General features: G+C 42.5%; 2 protein-coding genes across 4 annotated transcripts in view; one reads left to right on the top strand and one right to left on the bottom strand.

Moving 5' to 3' along the window:
• The window catches only part of ZDHHC20 (zDHHC palmitoyltransferase 20), a 76030-nt gene extending 61769 nt beyond the window's left edge, over positions 1–14261 (top strand). For both annotated transcript variants that reach the window (XM_077809335.1, XM_077809342.1), the window contains exons 8-13: positions 878–1010; positions 2571–2697; positions 3904–3993; positions 5891–6006; positions 6653–6730; positions 8167–14261. In XM_077809335.1, the coding sequence (XP_077665461.1) occupies positions 878–1010; positions 2571–2697; positions 3904–3993; positions 5891–6006; positions 6653–6690 (504 nt within the window). In that variant the 3' untranslated portion in view covers positions 6691–6730; positions 8167–14261. The remainder of the gene's footprint in view (positions 1–877; positions 1011–2570; positions 2698–3903; positions 3994–5890; positions 6007–6652; positions 6731–8166) is intronic.
• Positions 14262–16939: 2678 nt separating this feature from the next.
• Positions 16940–19024, bottom strand: MRPL57 (mitochondrial ribosomal protein L57). Of its 2 annotated transcripts, none has more exons than XM_077809315.1 (2): positions 18989–19024; positions 16940–17451 (listed from the first exon to the last, which is right to left on the bottom strand). In XM_077809315.1, exon 2 carries the CDS (start codon positions 17446–17448, stop codon positions 17134–17136), a length of 315 nt encoding a protein of 104 aa, XP_077665441.1. In that variant the 5' UTR covers positions 17449–17451; positions 18989–19024; the 3' UTR covers positions 16940–17133. The 2 variants fall into 2 exon arrangements, with proteins under 2 accessions (XP_077665441.1, XP_077665449.1); XM_077809323.1 differs by lacking the exon at positions 18989–19024 and adding an exon at positions 18494–18739.
• Positions 19025–21610: the final 2586 nt, after the last annotated feature.

The raw sequence follows: 21610 nt of genomic DNA, 5'->3' as shown, positions 1-21610 counted from the left end.
CCTCTGTTTTGTGCAGGGCCCAATCCAGTAAGTGTGCTCTTAGGTGACCTTTGAGAACACCCAGGATGTGGGTGCTATAGGTAACCTAGGTATTGGAATGCCCAGTTTGAAGATCCCGCTGGGGCTTAGGCATTGAGCAACTCAGGACTTGCACAACTTTGCACATGCCCACTGGCAGAAATTTAGGCACCTAGGGAATTTAAGCACTTTCAGGGTTAAGCGGCGGCTGAGCAAAGGGTTTGAGGATCTAAACTTTGGACTTAGGCACCTAAATCCCTTTGTGGATTTAGCCCCTAATGTTTCCAACATTTAAAAATATTTTAGACTAGACATTGTGTAACTAGTCCAGTTCCTCTCTACTTTTTCCGCCAGTTTTGGGGCATATTAACAGGGACACTGTCAACTTAAAATCTAGTCAGTTTTTAAATTAAAAGTAATTTAAGCACCTTCCTTCTCCGAGTCCCTCTCTGGGATTCTTATGGTTTCACAGTCCAAATTTTCCTGTTTCTAAAAACAATTTTCCCTCCCCTGTTGCTGTCTGGAAGAACCACCCTAACATGAAAGAGATTATACCAAAAGTGCTATCAAATGTACAAAGCAAATACTGCTCACTTCCAGTTATGTTGGTGTTTACAAGGAACAGTAGGTAAAATTCAGACAGAATGGGGTTACCATCAGGCTAATCACTGTGATCCACTGCTCTGAACCAGCTTCAGATAATATGGAAGAGAGGCTTAATAGTGATGCTGCATATTATGCAAAGTTAAGGGGAAAAAGCTTCCGGGGGGGAATAACTGTAAAGTAGAATGTTTAGTGAGGATGCTGGATTATTTGCTTAAAAGGGTTAATATTAATCTTCATTTTTTTCTCCCCCCAGAATGATCTGCCAGACTCACATGCAAAATTCCATGTACTTTTCCTTTTCTTTGTGGCTGCCATGTTCTTCATCAGCATACTGTCACTTTTCAGCTACCACTGCTGGCTAGTCAGCAAAAACAGATCAACAATAGGTCAGTTAATTGGAATATGTAGTTGCCTTTTGGCCAGAAAACTGATACTGATGTGAGCATGAGTTCTGCAGGAAGTGGCATAATGTTTAAGGGAAATTCTAAAATCCTGCAGAGGGTGGAACATTTTCAGTGGAAGTAATTTAATTGAAAGGTTCTGTTGTGAGATAATTGAGTGTAAAGAGTTATCTGTCTGGAACCAAAGGTGTGGGTGCACGATGGATGTCATAAACTAGCATAATAGGTCCCTAATCCCTGATTGGAACCCATAGATTAGCACAGTACAAATCATTTGTATTACAGTAGCACCCCAGGGCTCCAACTGAGATCATGGCCCCATTGTGCTAGGTGGTGTACGTAGATATAGAAAGACACAATCCATGCCCCAGAAATCTTATGAGGTAGATAGGGAATAAAAGAAGGGACCTTGCTACTAGAAAACTGTTTTTGTAAAACACTCAAAGTAATATGGAAAAATGGAAATACTGACAAATATTTCCTGACAAACATAATGATGCTTCCCTTGCCTGCTGTAAACTAAGTCTTGCTGGTCAGTACAATGAGTGTTTTTTTTCTACCATGTGTTCAAGTTAAAGCACTTGGATAACATCTTCAAAAGTAAAGGAGTACTTGTGGCACCTTAGAGACTAACCAATTTATTTGAGCATGAGCTTTCGTGAGCTACAGCTCACTTCATCAGATGAAGTGAGCTGTAGCTCACGAAAGCTCATGCTCAAATAAATTGGTTAGTCTCTAAGGTGCCACAAGTACTCCTTTTCTTTTTGCGAATACAGACTAACACGGCTGTTACTCTGAAATCTTCAAAAGTGCTTATGTGATTTTTGGAGCCCAAGTCCTATTGATTTTTTTTCAGTGATTTTTTCAGATTTTTTTTTATCAATCAGATTATTCACTCAGCTCTAGTTGCAGCCTTTCCTTCTGATTGTTGACTTTGCTTCTGTTAAACAGGCCTTCTCACATCAAGATTAGACTATTGCAATGCGCTGTACATGGGGCTATACTTTAAAACTATTTGGAGATTGAAGCTGGTACAGAATGCAGCAACTCCCTTATCAAACAGCATCTTGCTGGGAGTATGCAACACTGGTGCTCTAAGATTGGTACTAACTGCCTAGTGTTAATTTATTTGTAGATTAGTTTTAATGCTGCAGGGTAGTTATTATAAGACTAATTATTGTCAGGGTCTCAGATTTTGTATTAGTATTCTTTTTACTGTCAAATGTAAATAAAATACAATAAAATAGACATGTTATGAAAGCATGTCCCATATCAAATTTAAAATTTTACCCTTCATTGCTGTTATGTCAGTTACCTTGTTAGATCTTTGCCATATTTTTAATTGCTAAAACTTGACATCAGTGTTTTTCTGTAATGCATTTTAAGGCATTGTTGATATTAGTTTCACTAAACTCACTGTCTGAATGTCATGTATTTTCCTGTTGCCTACAGTAATCATAGTAATGAAGAGAAATTGTTGGTTCAGTTCCATGCTTTTGAAGAACATTGCTTTGTTTAAAATTGTTAATTTCCTTTTTTAAATAGAAGCATTCCGGGCACCCACATTTCGAAATGGCCCTGACAAAAATGGCTTCTCTCTCGGATGTAGCAAAAATCTGAAAGAGGTTTTTGGAGATGAAAAGAAGTATTGGTTGCTGCCTGTTTTTACAAGGTATCAACCCTTATGGGACCCATGGATTCCACTACTTTAAAAAACAAACAAACTATGCATAACTCCTGGAATTTAGGGGTTAGTGGATGAAAGTGTACAGTAAGCAGCTGAACAAACTTCACTGAGGACCATAATCTGAAGAGTTAAACCCTGAGCACAAGGGAACTTAGGGCCCTGCCAAACTGAGATGTTGAAAACACTTCTTGAACAGTGTTTAGAAAGATGGTAACAGTTTCAAATGACAGTGGGCTGGTGCCTTACATACAGCAGGACCCCAGTAACACAAAGGACCAGACCAGTGAACTCTCAGGCTTCATCTATGCTACAAAGAACACTGATGTAAGATGACATTTTTTAGAAACAATTTTAAAAATAGCTATGGCTGAGACAATTTTGCCTTCAGTGTGGACCACACATAATTAGATTAAAAGTATTAGGAGAAAATGTTCCGAGACTAAGCAATACAAGGCTCTGTCTGTGGTAGAGAAATTAACAAATAATTTCCTACCAGTTTTAATACCATTTCAGCTGAACCTGTATTTAAATGGGTGTTTAAAACCGCTGGGATCTATAGCGTAGATGAGCCTCTGGCAGCCAGATCAGTTTTTTTTTTTTCTTCTATCATTTTAATTTAGACTGGCTTCAAAAGCAGGTTTATCGAGGGTGTGGTAAAAATAGGTCTGGCCACTGGAACCTTGCCTACACTACAGCTCTTGCCAGTTTAAATGCCATATAATCTGCATACATTTGTACAATGGGATGTGTGAATCTCTCTCTCATGCTGTCACACACACTTTTATACAAAAGAAATCAGTTACTTTTGGGACACGTCCCAAAGAATCCTCTCAGTAGTTCTTACGAAAATCTGTAGTCTGGTGCTGCGACTCAGTCATGACAGACAGCCATCTCTTTAGGCAGAGAAGGGCAAAAGTTATTTCATTGGCCTGCCCAAAAACACAGAAACTGGCTGCAGTATTAAGTGGTCTGGCCACATAGTGTAACGGTAGAACTTTGCACTGGCATGCAGCAGACCTATGTGCAGTTCCTGTTTTCACTGGGCTTTGGAGTGCAGCGTCGCACTTAAGCTAACTAGTTCTGACATGTGACATTTGATTTTCATGCAAGTACCTATTCAGTTGGATTTACCTAGCTCATTTTAATACACCTCTAATATTGGTTTACTTAATGTTTCCTTCATCGTTGTAGCTTGGGTGATGGTTGTAATTTTCCAACTCGCCTGGTGATTATGGATCCAGAGCAACTTACTGTATCAAGCCAAAATGAACCCGCCAAAAGGTATTTACTTTCAGATATTTATTTTGTATTTCCTTGCTTGTATTTATGTCTCATTTCATCTTTCATCTGGCAGATAAACTAAGTGTAAGTTTGAAAGGCCACTTTAAACTAGTTGCACCCACCGGTAGGTCCTGAATTAGTTTGCAGTCCTTCATAGGTGGATGGGGTGGGTTGAGGAAAAATTGACAGCACAATGAAGAGGTCTCCTCAGTGCAAAGCAGTGATCAAAAAAGAAAGGAATAAGTTATTTACATGACAGTGTTAAGGGGATAGACACCAATACCAAAAATATAAATGGATAGATTGATGATAGGGCCCTACCAAATTCACAGTCCATTATGGTCAATTACATGGTCATATGATTTTTAAAATTGTAAATTTCATGATTTCAGATATTTAAATCTGAAATTTCACGGTGTTGTGATTGTAGACGTCCTGACCCAAAAGAGGGTTGTGGGGAGAAAGGGAGTTGCCAGTTATTTTAGGCGAGTCACAGTATTGCCACCCTTCTGCGCTGCTGGTGGCAGCGGTGCTGCCTTCAGAGCCGGGCGGCCAGAGAGCAGCAGCAGCTGGCCTGGTGCCCAGCTCTGAAGGCAGTGCTGTCACCAGCAGCAGTGCAGAAGTAAGGATGGCATGGTATGGTATTGTCACCCTTATTTCTGCGCTGTTGCTGACGGGGCGCTGCCTTCAAAGCTGAACGCCTGGCCAGCTGCTGCTGCTCTGAAGGCAACTCAGAAGTAAGAGTGGCAATACCACAACCCTCCTACAATAACTTTGCAAACCCCCCCCCCTTTCCCCCAGTACTCCCTTTTGGGACGGGACCCACAGTTTGAGAAATGCTGGTCTCCCCTGTGAAATCTGTATAGTATAGGTTAAAAGTACACAAAAGACCAGATTTCACAGTCCATGACCTGTTTTTCATGGCCATGAATTTGATAGGGCCCTAATGGTACAGCTTCACCTTGAACACTTTCAGATTTGGTTACTTCTCAAGAAGAACATACTAGAAAAGTTCCAAAGATTAGCAAATAATATAATTTGAAGGCCTATAAGAAGGGATTTGAAAAGACTAATATAATATAATTTTAGAGAAGGATTAGAAAGATGTTGATGTGTATAAAGTAACAAATTGGTGGTGTTTTTATCATTTCACATCATCCCATAAATGCATAAACAAGGGGACACTCAAGCCCTACCTGTTTGAGGAAATTGAACTGTTGTTGGCAACGATTTTTAGGAATTTGCTGATATTGAAAAGTGTGCTAGTTTTGAGAGGACAAAACTGTCTTCAGTATTCTTCAGAAAGCTGGATTCAGACTTGGTGAAGATTTGTACCTGTACATGGAACTAAGTGTTTCTGAATTGGTATTATTGTCCAACCTACACTAGCACTTAAGGGAGATCCATGGCTTAAATCATTTTGGCAATAGTTCTGTTTTCTAGTGTAGATGGACTTTGGAGAAATTAAAAGCCAACTTTTGTAAAATAAATTAAATATATTTCTTTTATGCAACATAACTAACCTGTGGAACTTGCTTAAACTTAAACGTTATTTTCGTAATTTATATGGCAATCGTGTAGGTGAAATCACAAGATGAATGCAGCATGGAGTTCTGAACAAGGCATTCCTCAGTGGCCAATTTTCCGTTCTCCCCATGAGAATAGTAAATGGCCTTAACCAGTCCAGACAGAGGCTATTTTCACTGAAGCAAGTCTATACGTGAATTAGGTTTCAAACGAGCAAAAATATACTTAATTTCCAGTTACATTGCCTGGGCTGTTTGGTGTTTTTGTTTTACTTTTAAGTGAATTTTATTAAATTTTTCAATAACTTATGACTTGTATGCTTATTACAAAATCTAACTGTGGACAGTACTTCTGTGTACTCTGTTTTCAGCTCTGGAGCCAGTCAGCCCTTTCCTGCCAGGCCACTCAGTGAGTCACAAAATCGATTGTTGGACAATGAAAGTCAGTGGGTAGAAGGTGGCTCAGAAGAAGAAAATGTTAAATCAGGTAGAATTTATGAAGTAGAGGGTCACATTTCATCTGGTATCATACTTTAAAAATCCCTTAGGAAAACATAGCTGAAATATAAAGTTTAGTAAAAAAAAAAAAAAATTAATGGGTGGAAAATTTGTCAAATGGAATAGAGTCAATATTTTATTTCTAGAATGAGGCTAATTTGTGCATCATAATCTAATCCAAAACAGATTAGTGCATTAAGGAAATTGAAAAAAGAAAAGGAGGACTTGTGGCACCTTAGAGACTAACAAATTTATTTGAGCGTAAGCTCACGAAAGCTTACGCTCAAATAAATTTGTTAGTCTCTAAGGTGCCACAAGTCCTCCTTTTCTTTTTGCGAATACAGACTAACACGGCTGCTACTCTGAAAGGAAATTGAAGAGTTCCAACTTTCTAGTCTCCTGTTCTGGATGTTCCCATTTGGGATGGGTTTGTGCTTTGGTTTAAAGGGAGGACAAAATTACTTCTGTAAAATAGAGAAGGTGGGTGAGCCAATATCTTTATTGGACCAATTTCTGTTGGTGAGAGGGACAAATATATGCAGCACTGTAAACTTTGTTGTTTAAAGACAGTGACGCTGTTATCACTGTTCTCTTGTGAAATATATACTTTATATGGTGATCCTCTCACTTTTTAGGTGCAAAAAAGCATGTTATAGTTTCACTGGAAAGCTGATCTCAGTCTGTTAATGACCAGTTATCTCAATGAGAAAAAGGTAAGATCAATGTAATTGATTATTGTACACAGAAACAGCAAATAAATTACTTCTGGCCATCTGAAGCCATAAAATATCCAGTCTGTGAATTTGGAGAACTTCTCAAAGCTTCTTAATAAAAAGTTCTCTCTTTGGTGCATCAGCAGTGCTAGAGGTGTAGCTCTACGTAGCATTCTGTCTGCAGAGTAATATGGGGGATGGCTAGTCTCTTCCTCTGTCTGATTAAACAGCAGAGAACCTTGCCTCTTAATAGTCCCATCCTCTGATTTATTTGCTTCAGAAGTAATTAAGGTCTGATAGTAACTCAGTTCAGCCTTCCCTGAGCAAGAGTAGATTTAAGGATAGAGTCCAGTGGATAAATGAACTGGAGGCTCATTTGTAGAGCTGAGCATGAGGTTCCTGGGACAGAGCCATAACAGCAGGAGGGGATGGAACTGGAGAAGTGGATAGGAGGTGAAAACCCCATAACAGTGGATTTGTGGGCTGAGATGACTCAGCCCTTCCCCACAGTTTGGTCTGCGAGCAGGCCAAAGAATTCCAGCCTTACCCACCAGTGGAAGGAACTCGCTGCAGAGGCAATTCCAGGCTAAATGCTGTCTTGAAGTTCTGGAGCAGCTTTTCCTAAACAATGTATTGTTTTGTCTTGCTCTTGCTTATGAAGTCAGAAAAGCAGTGGGTGTGAGATAAATCCTGCTTCAGTGAGCGATCTCTGTACACAGAACAAATGGCTCTGCTTAGTCACACTTCAGATTGACAGTGATGTTATTTTTCTGTGTATGAAATGGTTTCTGTATATACTTTTCTTCTTTGATATTTGAGAAATATGAGGTGTGCTGCTGCATACATGAAAACTCTGTATTTCCTGGGTACATTTACCATGACTAATTTAGATTGTAATAGTGACTTTAAAAAAAGCTGGTGGAATTCTGTAAGGAAAATGCAATGAGAAAGTATTCGTAAGAGCAACAGATTGTATACAGACACAAAACTGTTATTTGTTGTTAGTTATGATGTACAATTTTATGTTGTTAAAGAGAATTTAGGGGGACCATCTATTGGCGTCCTGTATTGTAAGTTCCACATTGCACTTCCCTGGTTGCCAAAGCAGGAGAAATAGGGAGACTGAGGTCCTTTGCAGGAAGCTGGGTAACTGTTGTAGGAAGAGAATACAACTGATTCAGAAAAGCAACGCTACTTAGGACAGCACATAAGCTTGTGCTTAAATGTTGCCCTGAATAGAGATAAGAACATGCGTAAGTACTTTTATGAATCAGGGCCTTACCTTAGGCAGAGAGCTTGAAATTACATGTTTTTAAAATCTTATTTGTAGAACTTATTATAAGATAGGTAGATATAATTCCTAAATAGAAACTGATCTACATTTTTATTAAAGTTAATGTTACACTTCCACTAATTAACTTATTTCCTTTAATTAGGTTTCTGCGACACATTTGTGCTTGAATATTAATTTTGTTTGGAAGATGTTGCTCAGTAAAATGGAACAGTGTGAACATGTTAAAGAAGATTTATGAGAAATTGTTTTTGTACAGTACAATGAACGCTTGGAAGCACTGCTGCAGAGCAGGGAAGTAAGACAGATGCCTTAAGATTATTAATATGCATTTATGCAACATTGACTTATATACTGCTACAAAAGAGCCAAATCCTGAAGTGTCCTGCGTGGGTGAGCAAGCCCAAACAGAGCAGAAACTGTGCATTGCTGCTTTGGGGGGATAGATCTGCCAAGACCCAAGCAGGCAGATCCCATATTCCTGTGCACTGCAGAAGTTACTTCCATAGCAGGTCTCCAGGGGACCAAGAAAGGGGAAAAGTGGATGTGTTGCCCACAAACACAGAGCATGGCCAGTGAGTCTCCACAATGTAGCTACACGTGGCCCAAACACCATGTAAGGGAAGAGCAGCACGATGTATCTTCATCTTTTCCTAGTACCCAGTGGTGGCTGATCACACGCTTACTACCCCTGTACCCTGGCTCTGTAGTTCTGTGTGGGTTAAAGACTCCTTCCTTCAGCCGTGCTTTGTTGCAGCAAAATGCCAAGCAAGTAAAGCTCTTTCACTTGGGCTCCACTTGTTTGCTTCAGGATTGGGCCCCCTAGTAATTTGATTTCTTTAATCATATCAGGAATGTAACTCCGTAAAGTGAATTTCCATTTAGATATAGTAACCTAAACAACAATTTTACTTTTCCTACAGTTGCCTCTCAACATACAAAACATTGTCAATCCAGAAAGGAGCTAACAAACTAGTACACTTTTCTGTTAAGGGGTGTAGAAGGGATGTACAAGGCAGTAACAGAGCAGCAAGATCCTAGTGGCAGCAAAAATCTTATTGTAAGTTTTGTACTGTATTAGAAAATGGAACTGGAGGAGATTACTGCTTTTTATATTGAACACTTGATGCTTTATAAACATTGTTTTATATTTGCTTTAGCTTTTTAATAAAGACAGAAGGTGGGTTTTTTTATTGTTGGCTCTAAAGTACCATTTAGACACAGTTCAAGTATCTGTGATGAAATATAAATGTTGGATCATGCATTTGGGGAATGCATTGGAAGTTTGTTGTATGCTTTAGTCTGCTGGTTTTTACTTCCATTTTAAGTGGAAGTGACTGAAAAATAGCTGAAATAAGCACTTTACATAATTCTTTATCTTGTTCACGAAAGGCAAGTTATGTTTTTCCTATGTAGGGAATATAGTGCATCCAAAGCTCGAGACCCACAGCAAACAACATATTCACATTTCTTACTCCTATTTAGAAAAGACTACTAATGATATTTATTTTTCGGTGGTACTGACATTGCACCCAGCAAACTTGAAAAATGTCCCTTACTTGTCAATTTCTTTATTCCACTATATGGTATCTGCTGATCCTGAATAAGTGCAATTGGGTCCGCTTGAAACTGCAACTGCTCTGCTGCCTCCAGTCCATCAGGGCTGAAGGGACCAACCTGTATGTCTTTGTCCCTGGGCTGATTCCTTCCAAAACCGAATGTGTGTTTTATGGCAACACTAAGGTTAAAGTTGGGGCAGGATTTTGCTCTCACAGTCCTCTCTGGAGTTAAAACAGTACCTACTCCTTTATATTTTCAAGTACTGTTTAAAGTGGAATGGATCTGAGAATTTTTAAGCATGCTCTGGTCACTAGCAAGTGTACTTATGGAAGGAAATTAATTATCCAAAATTGCGCTTTTCAGAAGTCTTGCAAAATGTCTCTCCAAATTTTGTACTACTTTTGTCTAAAAAGTGTAGCACCTACTAACTTCAGAATTCACAAAAAAAATGTGCCTTCTTTTGAGCTACAAACCCCTTTTCCCTGAAATCTTTCAGCCCGTCTCAAATATTGGCAACTTCTGCTTAACTGAAAATAAAAAAACAAAGTCATCAAATTCTAGCAATCAGCATGTTAGGTTTGAAAAGAGAGATCGCCCCATCAAAATGTCCTATGGCTAGGGGAAAGGTGCACTGGGTTGAGAACCAGAAGACCCTGATTTCATCTCCCCTCTTCCACTGACGGGTGTTAAGGGCTGTGAAACACCCCAAGCTGTCACTGCAGAAAACGTGACTATGGGTATTTCCCCCTGCATCTTACAGGTGAGCTAATTGAAGATCGAAGACGTTGCAGAGGGTCATTTCTGGCAGAGCAGGGAATAGAACCTAGGTCTCTACCGTGGCAAGCTTTCCTACTTAACAGTACTGCCTTTAAGAGTCTAAAAACACTGCGTTAATGGTATCTGTTTAGTATACCAGTATAATTGCATCCACGCTAGAGGCTAACACCAATTTAACTATATTGGCTTCTAAACTGATACAATTTAAAGCAGTACAAAAGCTGCGTACAGACAAGCCCTCAGAGATTAAGCCAAATGTCCGTGTGTGGTTTCCAGTGAGCAATAGTTTCTTTGGGAGCATTCTTTCCTCTGCATCTCAGATGAGCCATTAATGATGAATTGAGACTTCCATACAGAACTGGTGCTCCTGATATATAGATCTAGATACAGATATAGATAGATTTTTAGTGCCATAGTATGCCAGTTTTTCTGACGTTTTGGATAAGACTAGTATGAGAGTAGCACACTCTTGATTCTGGTGAAGGAGTAGTTGTACTTGGATGTAAAAGCAGATAGTATCTGAGGCCACTTTTACAGGATGTAAAACATCATTGGGTGGTTCAACAAAGAGTCCCCTGGTTCAGCTCACCCTTCTTGGAGAAGTGATTGCCACAAAAAAGACAATATTGATGGAAAGGAAATACCATGAAACTGATCTTAAAGGGTGCCCAGCTATGGGCTCATAGAACTAAATAGTATCCACTGGCCAAAGTGGTGCATTTCTCTGATACAGGGAGTCACCTTTGCTGTCTTTTTTGAGAACTGACATAGGGGCTCTGGGTATACAACAGGTACAGCACGAAACAGGATCAAATCTTCAGGGCTGTCATTTGGAGAGCAACCCTATTGGCAGTTCACCATGCATAGGCAAGAGTGAAGGAAAGTGAATTAAAGGCAGAAGGGGAGAGAGCCAGGAATAAAAATAAATTTTGGCAAGAAAGAGAGAGATGGGGTGGGGGAGAAGCTGTTTTGCTGCTGAGTGGAGTTATAAACTCACTGCTTCCACGTTTTGCCTTACAGAGGCAGGACAATCTGTGAGAGCAACCTACTGAGCAAGTCCTTTCAGCCCAGGCCTTTCTATTCAACCACTCAGAGACTTCCAGTCACTGCATCAAGGGAACCCCACCCATTCAGGATCAGTGGATGTGTTCTTGAGACAATGTGATTATAGCGAGTGCTGGATTGTGTTTTATAAAAGCTGTTCAATATGTGCAAGTACAGAAATACTGAGATGACAACTAAGGGCTTGTCTACACTGGCAATTTACAGCGCTGCAACTTTCTCGCTCACGGGTGTGAAAAAACATCCCCCCCTGAGCGCAGCAAGTTTCAGAGCTGTGACGTGCCAGTGTAGACAGTGCATCAGCGCTGGGAGTGCACCCCTCATGGAGGTGGGTTTTTGGAGCGCTGGGAGAGCTCTTTCCCAGCACTCTGCCGCAACCACACAAGCCACGTTACGGTGCTGCCGCAGCAGTAGACTGGCAGTTCCAATGCTTAAGCCCTCCCATCCCTCCACTATGCAGCCCCAAATAATATTCCAGTTATTTGGTTGCTGGAGTATATTGGTACCATTAGAATCAGTGAGCTTAATGTTTCTTAAAGCTGTATTGTATTACATATATGTAATATGCTTTGAACTCCCAGTTTGAGGGCAAAAGCCTGACATAAAGCTCTTCTCTCTTCCTGTGTAAGGGTTTCCTTCCATTTCTGAACCCTTAAGATGATAAAGAAGTACCCTTAAGGGGGAAAGATGAAACAAATGAATCTGTTAGAGAATTGAATTCAATTTGGAATGCTTTTGCTTATGTAACAATAGCTGCATTTACAATTTGTACCACATAATCAGACTGTTTTAAATAGTGGTCTTCTGATTCTTCGCAAATTTGTATGATGAATGTAGAAAAAGAGACATGCTATCTATCTCAGAATTTGATATCAGTAGTTTATAAAAAGTAATCTTTGATCCCAGACTTCCGCTGACCGATTTTTACTAGGTAATTCTAGAAGAAATCTTTTGACATGACTAAAGTTTGTAGCTGTCTGATTTGAGGAAGTACACTCTAATGTGTTAGTAAGCATACCCAAACTGCGTGGCATGCATAGGTAACAAGCTACTCTTAGCACAGCATATGTCAGAATTAGGCACACTAACACTTGCACTTCTTTGAGTTTTAAGTATCTAAATTTTTCAGGTACTATTCAAGTCTAAGTTCATGCTTGAAACAGATTTTAGTATGTTTATGGTAATTTTTTGTGGACATTTTTCTGCATCATTGAAGCATTGCAGTTTCAGCTCAGTGGAACCCCAAGAGTGGAATGGAAGTAGCATTTGTAAGTAACCATTAATTTCTATTGCCAGACTGTCTAATGAAGGATAAGGCTAGTACAGTCAGTCTTCAGTTTGAGCAGCAACCAACCAAATTCAGAAGTATCTTCTGAATACGAAGTTTTACATTACAGTATAGTTTGTGGAACCCAGGCAAGTTTTAGGGATTCAGCCATCCATTTAAAAAGACTCCAAATATTTCAATTACTGAAATATCTGTAAACAGATCACCCGGGAACCACTGTTCACCATACCTGAAATGTAATTAGATATTGAACACACAGGGCATCTTGTCAGTATCGCTAATTGATACCAAAGAGAAGCTGCAGTATGTAAAGTTTAGTATAATACTGAAAATGTTTACTAAGTTCATTTCTATCCATTTATTTTGTATGTAGGGACAACTTTTTGTATGTGTGTTTTTCTTTAGTATAGCTGTCATAATCTGTAATGAAAATGCAGAATGTAGTTATAGTGCATCTTAACATTAATGATAAAATTTGTTTTAGGTTAGACTTAATAAAACAGTGATTTTTGCAGAGGTTACTTGAATCTTGTCTCTAATAGGTAGCAGAATCTGACCATGTTTACAAGATTGTTTTAATTACTTGGTTTTCAGAAGATGAAATTTACCAGCAGAAACTCAGATGAATGCATAGCACCCATGCAAATGTGCTGGGAAATGAGTATCAGGATCTCCTGCTTGCTGGCACCAAAGAGTTAATGGTGACCAGCAGACTTCATACTGTTTACATTATTTAGGTTACAATATACTTAAGTGCTCAACATACCTCTGTTGAGCTCTTCCTGCTGCATCAGCTCTAGTCAGGTATTCTAAGAAAATCAGATTTCACGGTAATATTTTTAGGATCAGTCTACATTATGGTTCAGACAGAGAATAGATAAAACTCATGTATGCTAGTCCTTTATTAAGAATTTGTCCCATTTAAATTGTGAAATAAATATCCCTGAGTTATTTCTGCAGCTCCTGTATTTGCCAGTGGGCATGTCATCTACAGTGCACTGTAATGGCAAAATCCTGGGTGTCTGCAAATATCTTACTTCCATGCAGTTATTTTCAGTGTGCTGCGTACACTTGCAATTAATTATTAATTAATATCTGAAGTTAATTATACAAGAATAAATATGTAATAAATGACACATTGTATTTTTTGTATGTTGCCAGTAGGAACATTCCTATGCACAAAGAAAACATGTTGCCATTTATAGTAAGATACTTTGAAGTGATTTTTTTAAATGGGCTTTTATAAATTAATGAAATATACAAAAAACAAAAATTAATTCTGCCTGAGTTCCTTCATATTTTAATCATACCTTGTAACTTCTCCATATGTGTATTATTTTCCACCACTGTACTCTTAGGTTATTACTTAATGTTGAATGTTTGCATTCAGACTTTTGTAAATCAAAGTTCAGACTTACATATTTTATCTAAAATTACAATTCACGGTTTAGGCAAAACTTGCACCTTTTGGGGCCCTCTTTTCCTAAGTGGTAAAATATTAAGTTATGACATGACCTCACTGAATGCAAAAGTGACTAAATAAAGAATGTGAAATATTCTGAAAATAAACTGTTTAAGTGTGCATTTATGTGGCGGCGAGGGAAGCTTGTTTGACCTGTTGATGGAAAGCTAAAACATTTTGTAAAGGGAAGACAAAATTCTCCTCTCTAATTTTGTTAGAGACAGGCATATGCATGGTGTGCTTTACAGTACTGATAAGACACACTGCCCCACAGGGTTTACAGTCCAAAACAGGAGCAAATGACAACATGGTAACTGTTAGTTCTGACCCATCCTGTTTTAATCATCATACTGATCTGTCTAAAGGAAAATCTGGTTCTGAAATTTCAGAGTCAGAGCTGCCACTATAGAAAATTAAAACATATGCATTCAGAATAGTTCAAGGGTAGCTCAAATCTATTTTCTACAGGGTACTCAAAACAACTGTTTCACTTTTTTGAGGGGAGGGAGGGTGTAACTTAAGCAGCTGGAGGCTTATTTTGTGACACTGTTTAGTCCAACTGATGATTAGTTTTGTTTCCTCTTGAACAGAATTTACCCCTATGAAAGAAAATATACCAATAGGTCAGCTGTTGTACATTAAACTAAACAGGTTGATTCTGAAATACAAACTCAGTTTTAAAAGGAAGTGTATGATGGCTTTCAGCTACTTATACTAGTTAATTTATTGTGCCCCTTGCCAGTACTAGGGTCATTATGAAGTGATAGTACAATTTGGCCTTTTGGTGTTTCAGGTACTATAACAACATAACAAATAGTAATTAAAGCTTAGTAATAGTGGTCATTTAAATTCATACTCCTGGAGGAATTCTGCGCCACTGCATGTGCGCAGAATTCATGTCCCCTGAAGATTTCTTTACTTCCTGCAGAAAAATGACTTTGACAGGGAAGCTGCAAGAGTAGTCACGCACCACTCCCCAGTTGCACAGGTACATCATTTCTGGCACCTGGAGCAACTAGCAGAGACATGAATCACCACAGGGCTGGGGACACCCCAGTCAATGGCTCCTACCCTGAGCCAGGATCAGCTGCTAGTCCCAGCTGGGCTGGAGGCAGGAGCAGATGGGACGCCCCCTGCAAGGTGTGGCTGGGGCTGTCAGACCCACCCCTAGCAACCTCCTCCAGCTGCAGAAAGCTCAGCATCCTGCCCCCATCACTCCTCAGGTGCAGGGGTCACTATATGAGGAGCTGTTCCCCCATGCAGCTGGACCTCCCATACCCAGGCACTCCTGCCAAGCCTCACACTGTACACCCAGAACCCTCCATACCTGAACCCCCCCCACTGAACCTCAACCCCTGCATCTAGACCACCCCCCAGAGCTCCCTGCACTCAAACCCCAGTGAGCCCCCCATACGACCCTGAGCCTCCACATCCAAGCCCCATTGCCACTGCCCCCTAACTAGCTGCACCTAGACCCCCTCCAAGCATCCACAGCACCCAGATCCCCCTGCTGAGTCCCATTGCCCCTACACCTGGAACCAACCCCCCAAAAGCCTCTGCATCCAGATCCCCCTACTGAACTGCCTGCACCCAGACTGTACAAAAAAGAATCCTCTCACCACACACAGAGCCCCTCCATACTTGGATTGTGCCTGCCCCCCTCCTGGTGCAGAGGAGCGGGGCCCCAGGGTGTTTCTGGCACAGGCCCCGGCCTTGTGCTGTGTCAGGGTTGGGTGTGGTCTCCCCACTGAGTCCATGTCCCGGGTGGGGAGGCTACAGGGTGATCTCCCACCTTAATACAGCCAGTGCCCTGTGCTCCCCCCTGCCATGCTGGAGCCTCTGCATTTATTTATTGACAAAATTTGAAAAATTTTAAAATATTGTGTGCATAATTTTTAATTTTTTGGCACAGAATGCCCAAAAATTTCACGAGTAAAATTCACTGTAGAAAAAAATGGGTTCATACAATATAAGAATCCCTGCCCTGGAGCATTTGTAATTTAAGTTAAGGAAAACCAGACCAGACAGCAACACCATGAAAGCAAATATGTGAAAGGACTATGACTACAAGGCTGTGGGAGTGAGGGGGAAGAAGTTGCATGTGCAGATAGTGTTCTCATACATCCTCCTAGTTGAGAGTAAAGGCCCGGACAGGGACACATACATCCTGGATATAAATGCACTGCTGCATAGATGGTGTTGACAAGAGGACTTCGGCTTCCTCGACCATGGGATGCTGTTCTGGGAAGAGATGGGTCAAATAAAACATACCCATAAGTATGACTAAATGCTTACATTTAGTTATGAGAAACTCTTAATACTAACATGGCCTCAATGCCTTTTGTTTCTCCAGATTAAAAAATAATCTGGAGAATTTTTTTTTGGCACAGATACTATTATTCTTACATATCAATCTGCCCAGACTAGCATAATCAGACCACCTCATGCCCACATCAGTTATTCATGTTCATTTCATAATAAAGCAGAGTGACTTGGTAGGAAAACGCCAGCAATAATACTGGGTAACCTACTAAGATTGCTTTTCCCCCAATTTTGAGGAGGACGCTAGTGAAGAAAAATACTCGTTTACACTGACCCTGCCCAACTCCCGTTACCCAACAGCAATTGCCTTACAGCAACTCCCACTGCCCAAATGCAGCATGGCCCTATACAAAACCCCTTCTTTGTAACAGAAGATAGGCATACACTGGAGATGCATGGAAAGCTTTCACTGTGTAGTGAGCTAAGATTAAGGAAAGAAACCTCACATTTTTCCCTGTATGCTTGATTTTAATGTCATTAACTCTACATATATTAACAGAAGACAAATGTTCATCTGATTCACATCCTTGTCCCCACATTTTTATACCCACTACAAAATTTTCAATAACAGGTATTGAACAGCCTGCAACAGATCAGATGGTAGACCACTGCAAATATGCCAAAAAGTAAACAGATATGATTTAAGAGTGTGTCCATTTTTTAGTCACATTCAAGTGGTTTAAATGATCCGCAACATATCTATGTTCAGGAAATTTAGATATCAACTGGCTTTTAAAGGTCTCCCATTTTGCAAGTCTCCGCTCTGCATTATGTTTATATTCCTGCTCTGGTGTCATGTATGGTCGACTCAGCCAATATTCATTCTCGGCTTCAACTTCCAGCCTTTGAATCATTGAACGCTTCATTGAAAGAGTAACCACTCTTGGTCTTCTGTATTTTCCAATCCATTGTTTCCCAGGAATCCTTTTTCTGAGCAGTGCTGTGGTCAGAAACATTACCTTAAAATAAATAAGATTATATATAAGCTTTTTAATTTATTATGAATCATTAAAGCCATCTTAGAAATAACACAAGTTTCTGTACAATTAAAACACTTGCTCAAAACACTTTTAAGCTATTAGAGCAGCCTTTTCTCTGCCTTTCCCAACCTTTACTCTGCAGCAGCACACCTTGAGCTCCAGGGGCTCTTCCACCGGCCAATGGCTGCAGGAGAGAAAGGGCAGAGGAGGGGAGAGTAGAAGAGAGGGAGATTGAGCTCTGATTGGTTGCTCTGCCCCTGAAGGAGGTAGGGCAATGAGACAGACAAACAGCCAGTCAGAAGGCAGCTTTCCCCCCCACTCCTTGTTCTCACATTTACTTTTTCAAAAAATTCCAGGATACACCTGTCCAACAGGCTGGTTGGAATCTGTGAAACACTGTATTAAAGTGTTACAAAGCTGAACATTTACAAACTTGCCACCCTGAAATAACCAGCATTCAGACAGATTCTATGGTGATGGATGCATCAGAGTTTCACAGATTTTTTTTAAAAGGTCAAAATGGATCATTAGATATTCTAATCTGATCTCCTGTACAACACAGGCTACCCAGTTATCCCCGCATCCAGGCCAATAACGTCTGTTTGACTAAAGCATGTTTTCCAGAAAGGCATCCGGGATAGTCTTAATGTGAAGACAGACATATAATCCACCACTTTCTGTGGTTAATCATCCTCCCTGTTTATTATATGCCTTATTTCTAATGGATATTTGTCCAGCATTACCTTCCACTCTTTGGTTCTTGTAAAAGAACTTTTTAGTACCTGGTATTTTCCTCCCTGTAAAGGTACTTACACACCACCGTCAACTCACCTCCTGATTTTTAATGTATTTATTGATTTTTAATTTAGCTAAACATTAAGTCTCTAACTGTAAAGCACTTTTCCCCACCCTTTCATCATTTTTTGGCTCTGTGCATCCTCTCCAATAACTTTCAGACTACGGGGGCCCCTGAACTAGGTTCCAGTATCAGTCTCCCCAGTGCCGGGAAAGGGGCATTTACACGTTCAAAGCTTGCAGCAGCCCGCTCTGCCACAGCCGTACACTAGGCGCTCATCTTGAATTACTGCTTCGCTGCCCCCCTTAAATCCTCGCCGGAGTCGCCGCCTTCTGGCACGCGGGCGGCCCCCGGGCGGGATACGCGTGCCCAGGGGCGTAGCCTTGCACCCCGCGGCGCTGAGTCGCATCGCTTGCGGGGGCCCAGCTTACGCTCCCCACGGCGCTGTGCGACTAGGACCCCGCCCCGCAGAGCGGCTCAGCGGCCACGTGTTAAGGCCCCGGAGGCAGGGGAAGCCGGGGCTCAGGAGGCCCGGCCGGGGCTACTCGCCCGCCGAGCCGGAGCTGCGGGGCATCACGCTAGAACCGCCGGGGGCCAGGGCTCCGCGCGGGGGCCGCAGCCGCGTAGGAGGCAGCGGGGATGGCTGCGGGCTGGCACAGGCCGGGCCGCGCGAGCTAGGGAGTGGCAGGCCCGGGGCTGTCCGCGCCTGGAGCCCTTTACCCTAAGGCGAGGTCCGGCCCCGGCCCCGGCCCCGGCCCCCCGTCACCGGCTTCGTTCACCGCAGCCCGGTCACTTCCGCGTGGGCCGCGGACAAGACGGCAACGGCGCAGCTACCCCAAGCGCTAAGCGGGGTCGTCCCAGCGCGAGCGCGACGCGGGCCGCCGACGCTCGCTTCTATCGCGAGACTAGGAGCGCCTCAGCGGGAGGGGCGGGGCCTGGCCGCGCCCAATGGGGTTGGTTCTGCTCGGGCTTTCAAACACAGTGCGCGGCGCGCGCGGCGGCGGCGGCGGGTGTTTTGGTTTCTGTTCCAGCCGCAGGGGACGGACCCGGGCGAGCAAACCGAGAGCGGCGGCGGGTAACGGCTCTGCCGCGCGCTGTCGGGTGGGGCTGGGGCGCCTCGTCTCTGCCCTGTGTCCGGGCTGCCGGGCCCTCCTGCCGCCGAGCTAAGCCGGGAGACAGTCCGACCGGCGCGGGCGCAGACACTGCGAGGAGGGGAGTGCTGGGGCCCGGCGGGGTCGTTAGCTGAGCCCTGACTCCCCCACGCATACGCGCGGACGGGAGGGGTGGGTGTGATTGCATTAGTGGAGTCGTCCCCTCGCCCCCCCCCCCACAGACAGATACATACATGCGGGGGGAGGGGGGATTATTGCCTTACCTGAGCTCCCCCACAGACATAGGCCGGGGGTGTGTGGGTGGGGTGGGGTGGGGGGGAGGGGTATTGCATTCGCCCAGCCCCCTCTGCAGGGCTCCGAAACTACTTTAATTCGCGCCATACCTTAGTGCGCCCCCAACATCTCCGATACTACGTGCCACCCGGTCGGGCAGTGTCTCTATCGAGCATACCACTGGCATCCGGAGGGCAAAGGGGCCTGGGTGTAAGCGCTGAAACCTCTGGATTCGCTGTCATTGCAGAGATACAAATCCCAGGACGTTTGTGCTTTTCCCGCTGGGAGCGTTCCCAGGCCCCTCTCCCGCAACTGGTGTGTGAAATGCCAGGTGCACATTGCTCCTCTCTGGGTGCGTTTATTGGGGCGCCTTAATTGGCCTAAGTACTTATGGACTCAGTAAAATAAATGCCTCAGGAAGCATTAAATGTGTGATGATAACAACTTCTTTAAACACCTCCACTTTCTAGACAGTCTGTCAAAAGGAAACACTGTGGAGCTGCCGCTGGTACTGTGTGTCTTGTAACTTGAGAAACACCCATGAAATGGGTCGTACCTGACATCCTCATCTGTGTGGCTTTTTCTTCTTCGCCTACGCATAACACGCCTCAGGTGGCACATGACTAGGATTCATCACCGAATGGGGTCCACTGGTTGGCTCATTAGCTTCCCCAGGCTGGATATTAACAGGGATTGCGATGTCAGTGATGATCCATGCCCCCTATGTGCCGCTGGACTGCTGTCGATGGCTTGACTTTAACTTGTCTAATTTACATTTAAACTAAATTCCTGCTAATTCTCATCTGGCCTATTGGTAAACATGAGCCAAAGTCCCCTTGGCTTCCCTCTGAATGAAATGTAAGGCAAGGACAATACAGAAAATGAAAAAAATGGTATTCGTGAGAAGGGGTAAAATGGCAGAGGACTCTGATGGGGGAGGTTTGGTTGGAAGTGGGGACTTTAGCAGGACGTGCTGCCCTCTTGAAGCTTGCCTTGCTCCTCAACACCTTCCAAACTGGGCCCCTGGCTACAGTTGCTGCCTAAATTGCACAGCTCTTCCCCCTGCTGGGAGGAGGCTGGAATTGCAGCTAGCTAGTTCTTTAGCCGGAGAGCTAGGTGGCTTTCCTTAATTTTATAGCCAGCCTTTATTTGCTGACCACCCTTCTCTCCCCTGCTGCCCAATTCCCCTGGGGGGATAGGAGGAAATTTCCCATGGGTCCCTAGTCTTCCAGCCCTGTTGTGGCTTCTACAGTGGATTTCTGTGTGGGAGCCCTTTGCTGTCAGAGTTCTCTGCAGCTGCACGTTTTGCAGCTGCTCTGAGCTGTCCCTGTATGCGTCTTTTTTTGGGTGAGAGGAGCACTAGCTGCATGACATGGAACTTCATAAGTTCACCTCAGTAGCTCAAGCTGTGCAGTTTGGTACTGTCACTGTGTTTGGTATGGGTCACCACTGAGACTGCCAAACTGAGGACAGATGTCCAGAAACAGAGCAGACACGCTCCTAACTGGTGGTATATTCTAGAATAAGATTTCACCAAACCAGTTAACAACAGTGACTCCTGTACCACCACACTAGTTATCAAGAAGCCAAAACACAGTTTCCTTAGGCATTCCAGTCCCTGACTTACCACCCAGACAACTGGATTTTTGTGATGAATGATTGTTAAAACTAGAAATCACATATGAAGTTCTTCCAGTCCCAATGGACCAGCCACCTTCCCCAGCTCAATATATGTTTTTAGGATCTTACCAAATACCACACTGCAGCCAATACCTTTACTGAACTAAAAACTGTTTGTTAATAGAAAAGAAGAGAGTTATTAAATGGTTAAAGGAAACATACATTTGATTTCAGAGTCTGTAGGTCAGGATAATAGCAGAGATGGTGATTCTGCTAGCGTGCAATAAAACTCCCTGGATCACCTAAAAAGATTGGGGATCATCAGTGTTTTTCCAAA

Source organism: Eretmochelys imbricata, chromosome 1 (assembly GCF_965152235.1).
Source record: "Eretmochelys imbricata isolate rEreImb1 chromosome 1, rEreImb1.hap1, whole genome shotgun sequence".
Classification (NCBI taxonomy): domain Eukaryota; kingdom Metazoa; phylum Chordata; order Testudines; family Cheloniidae; genus Eretmochelys; species Eretmochelys imbricata.
The sequence above is the reverse complement of the archived record's forward strand: the minus strand, read 5'-3'. Positions and strand labels throughout refer to the sequence as shown.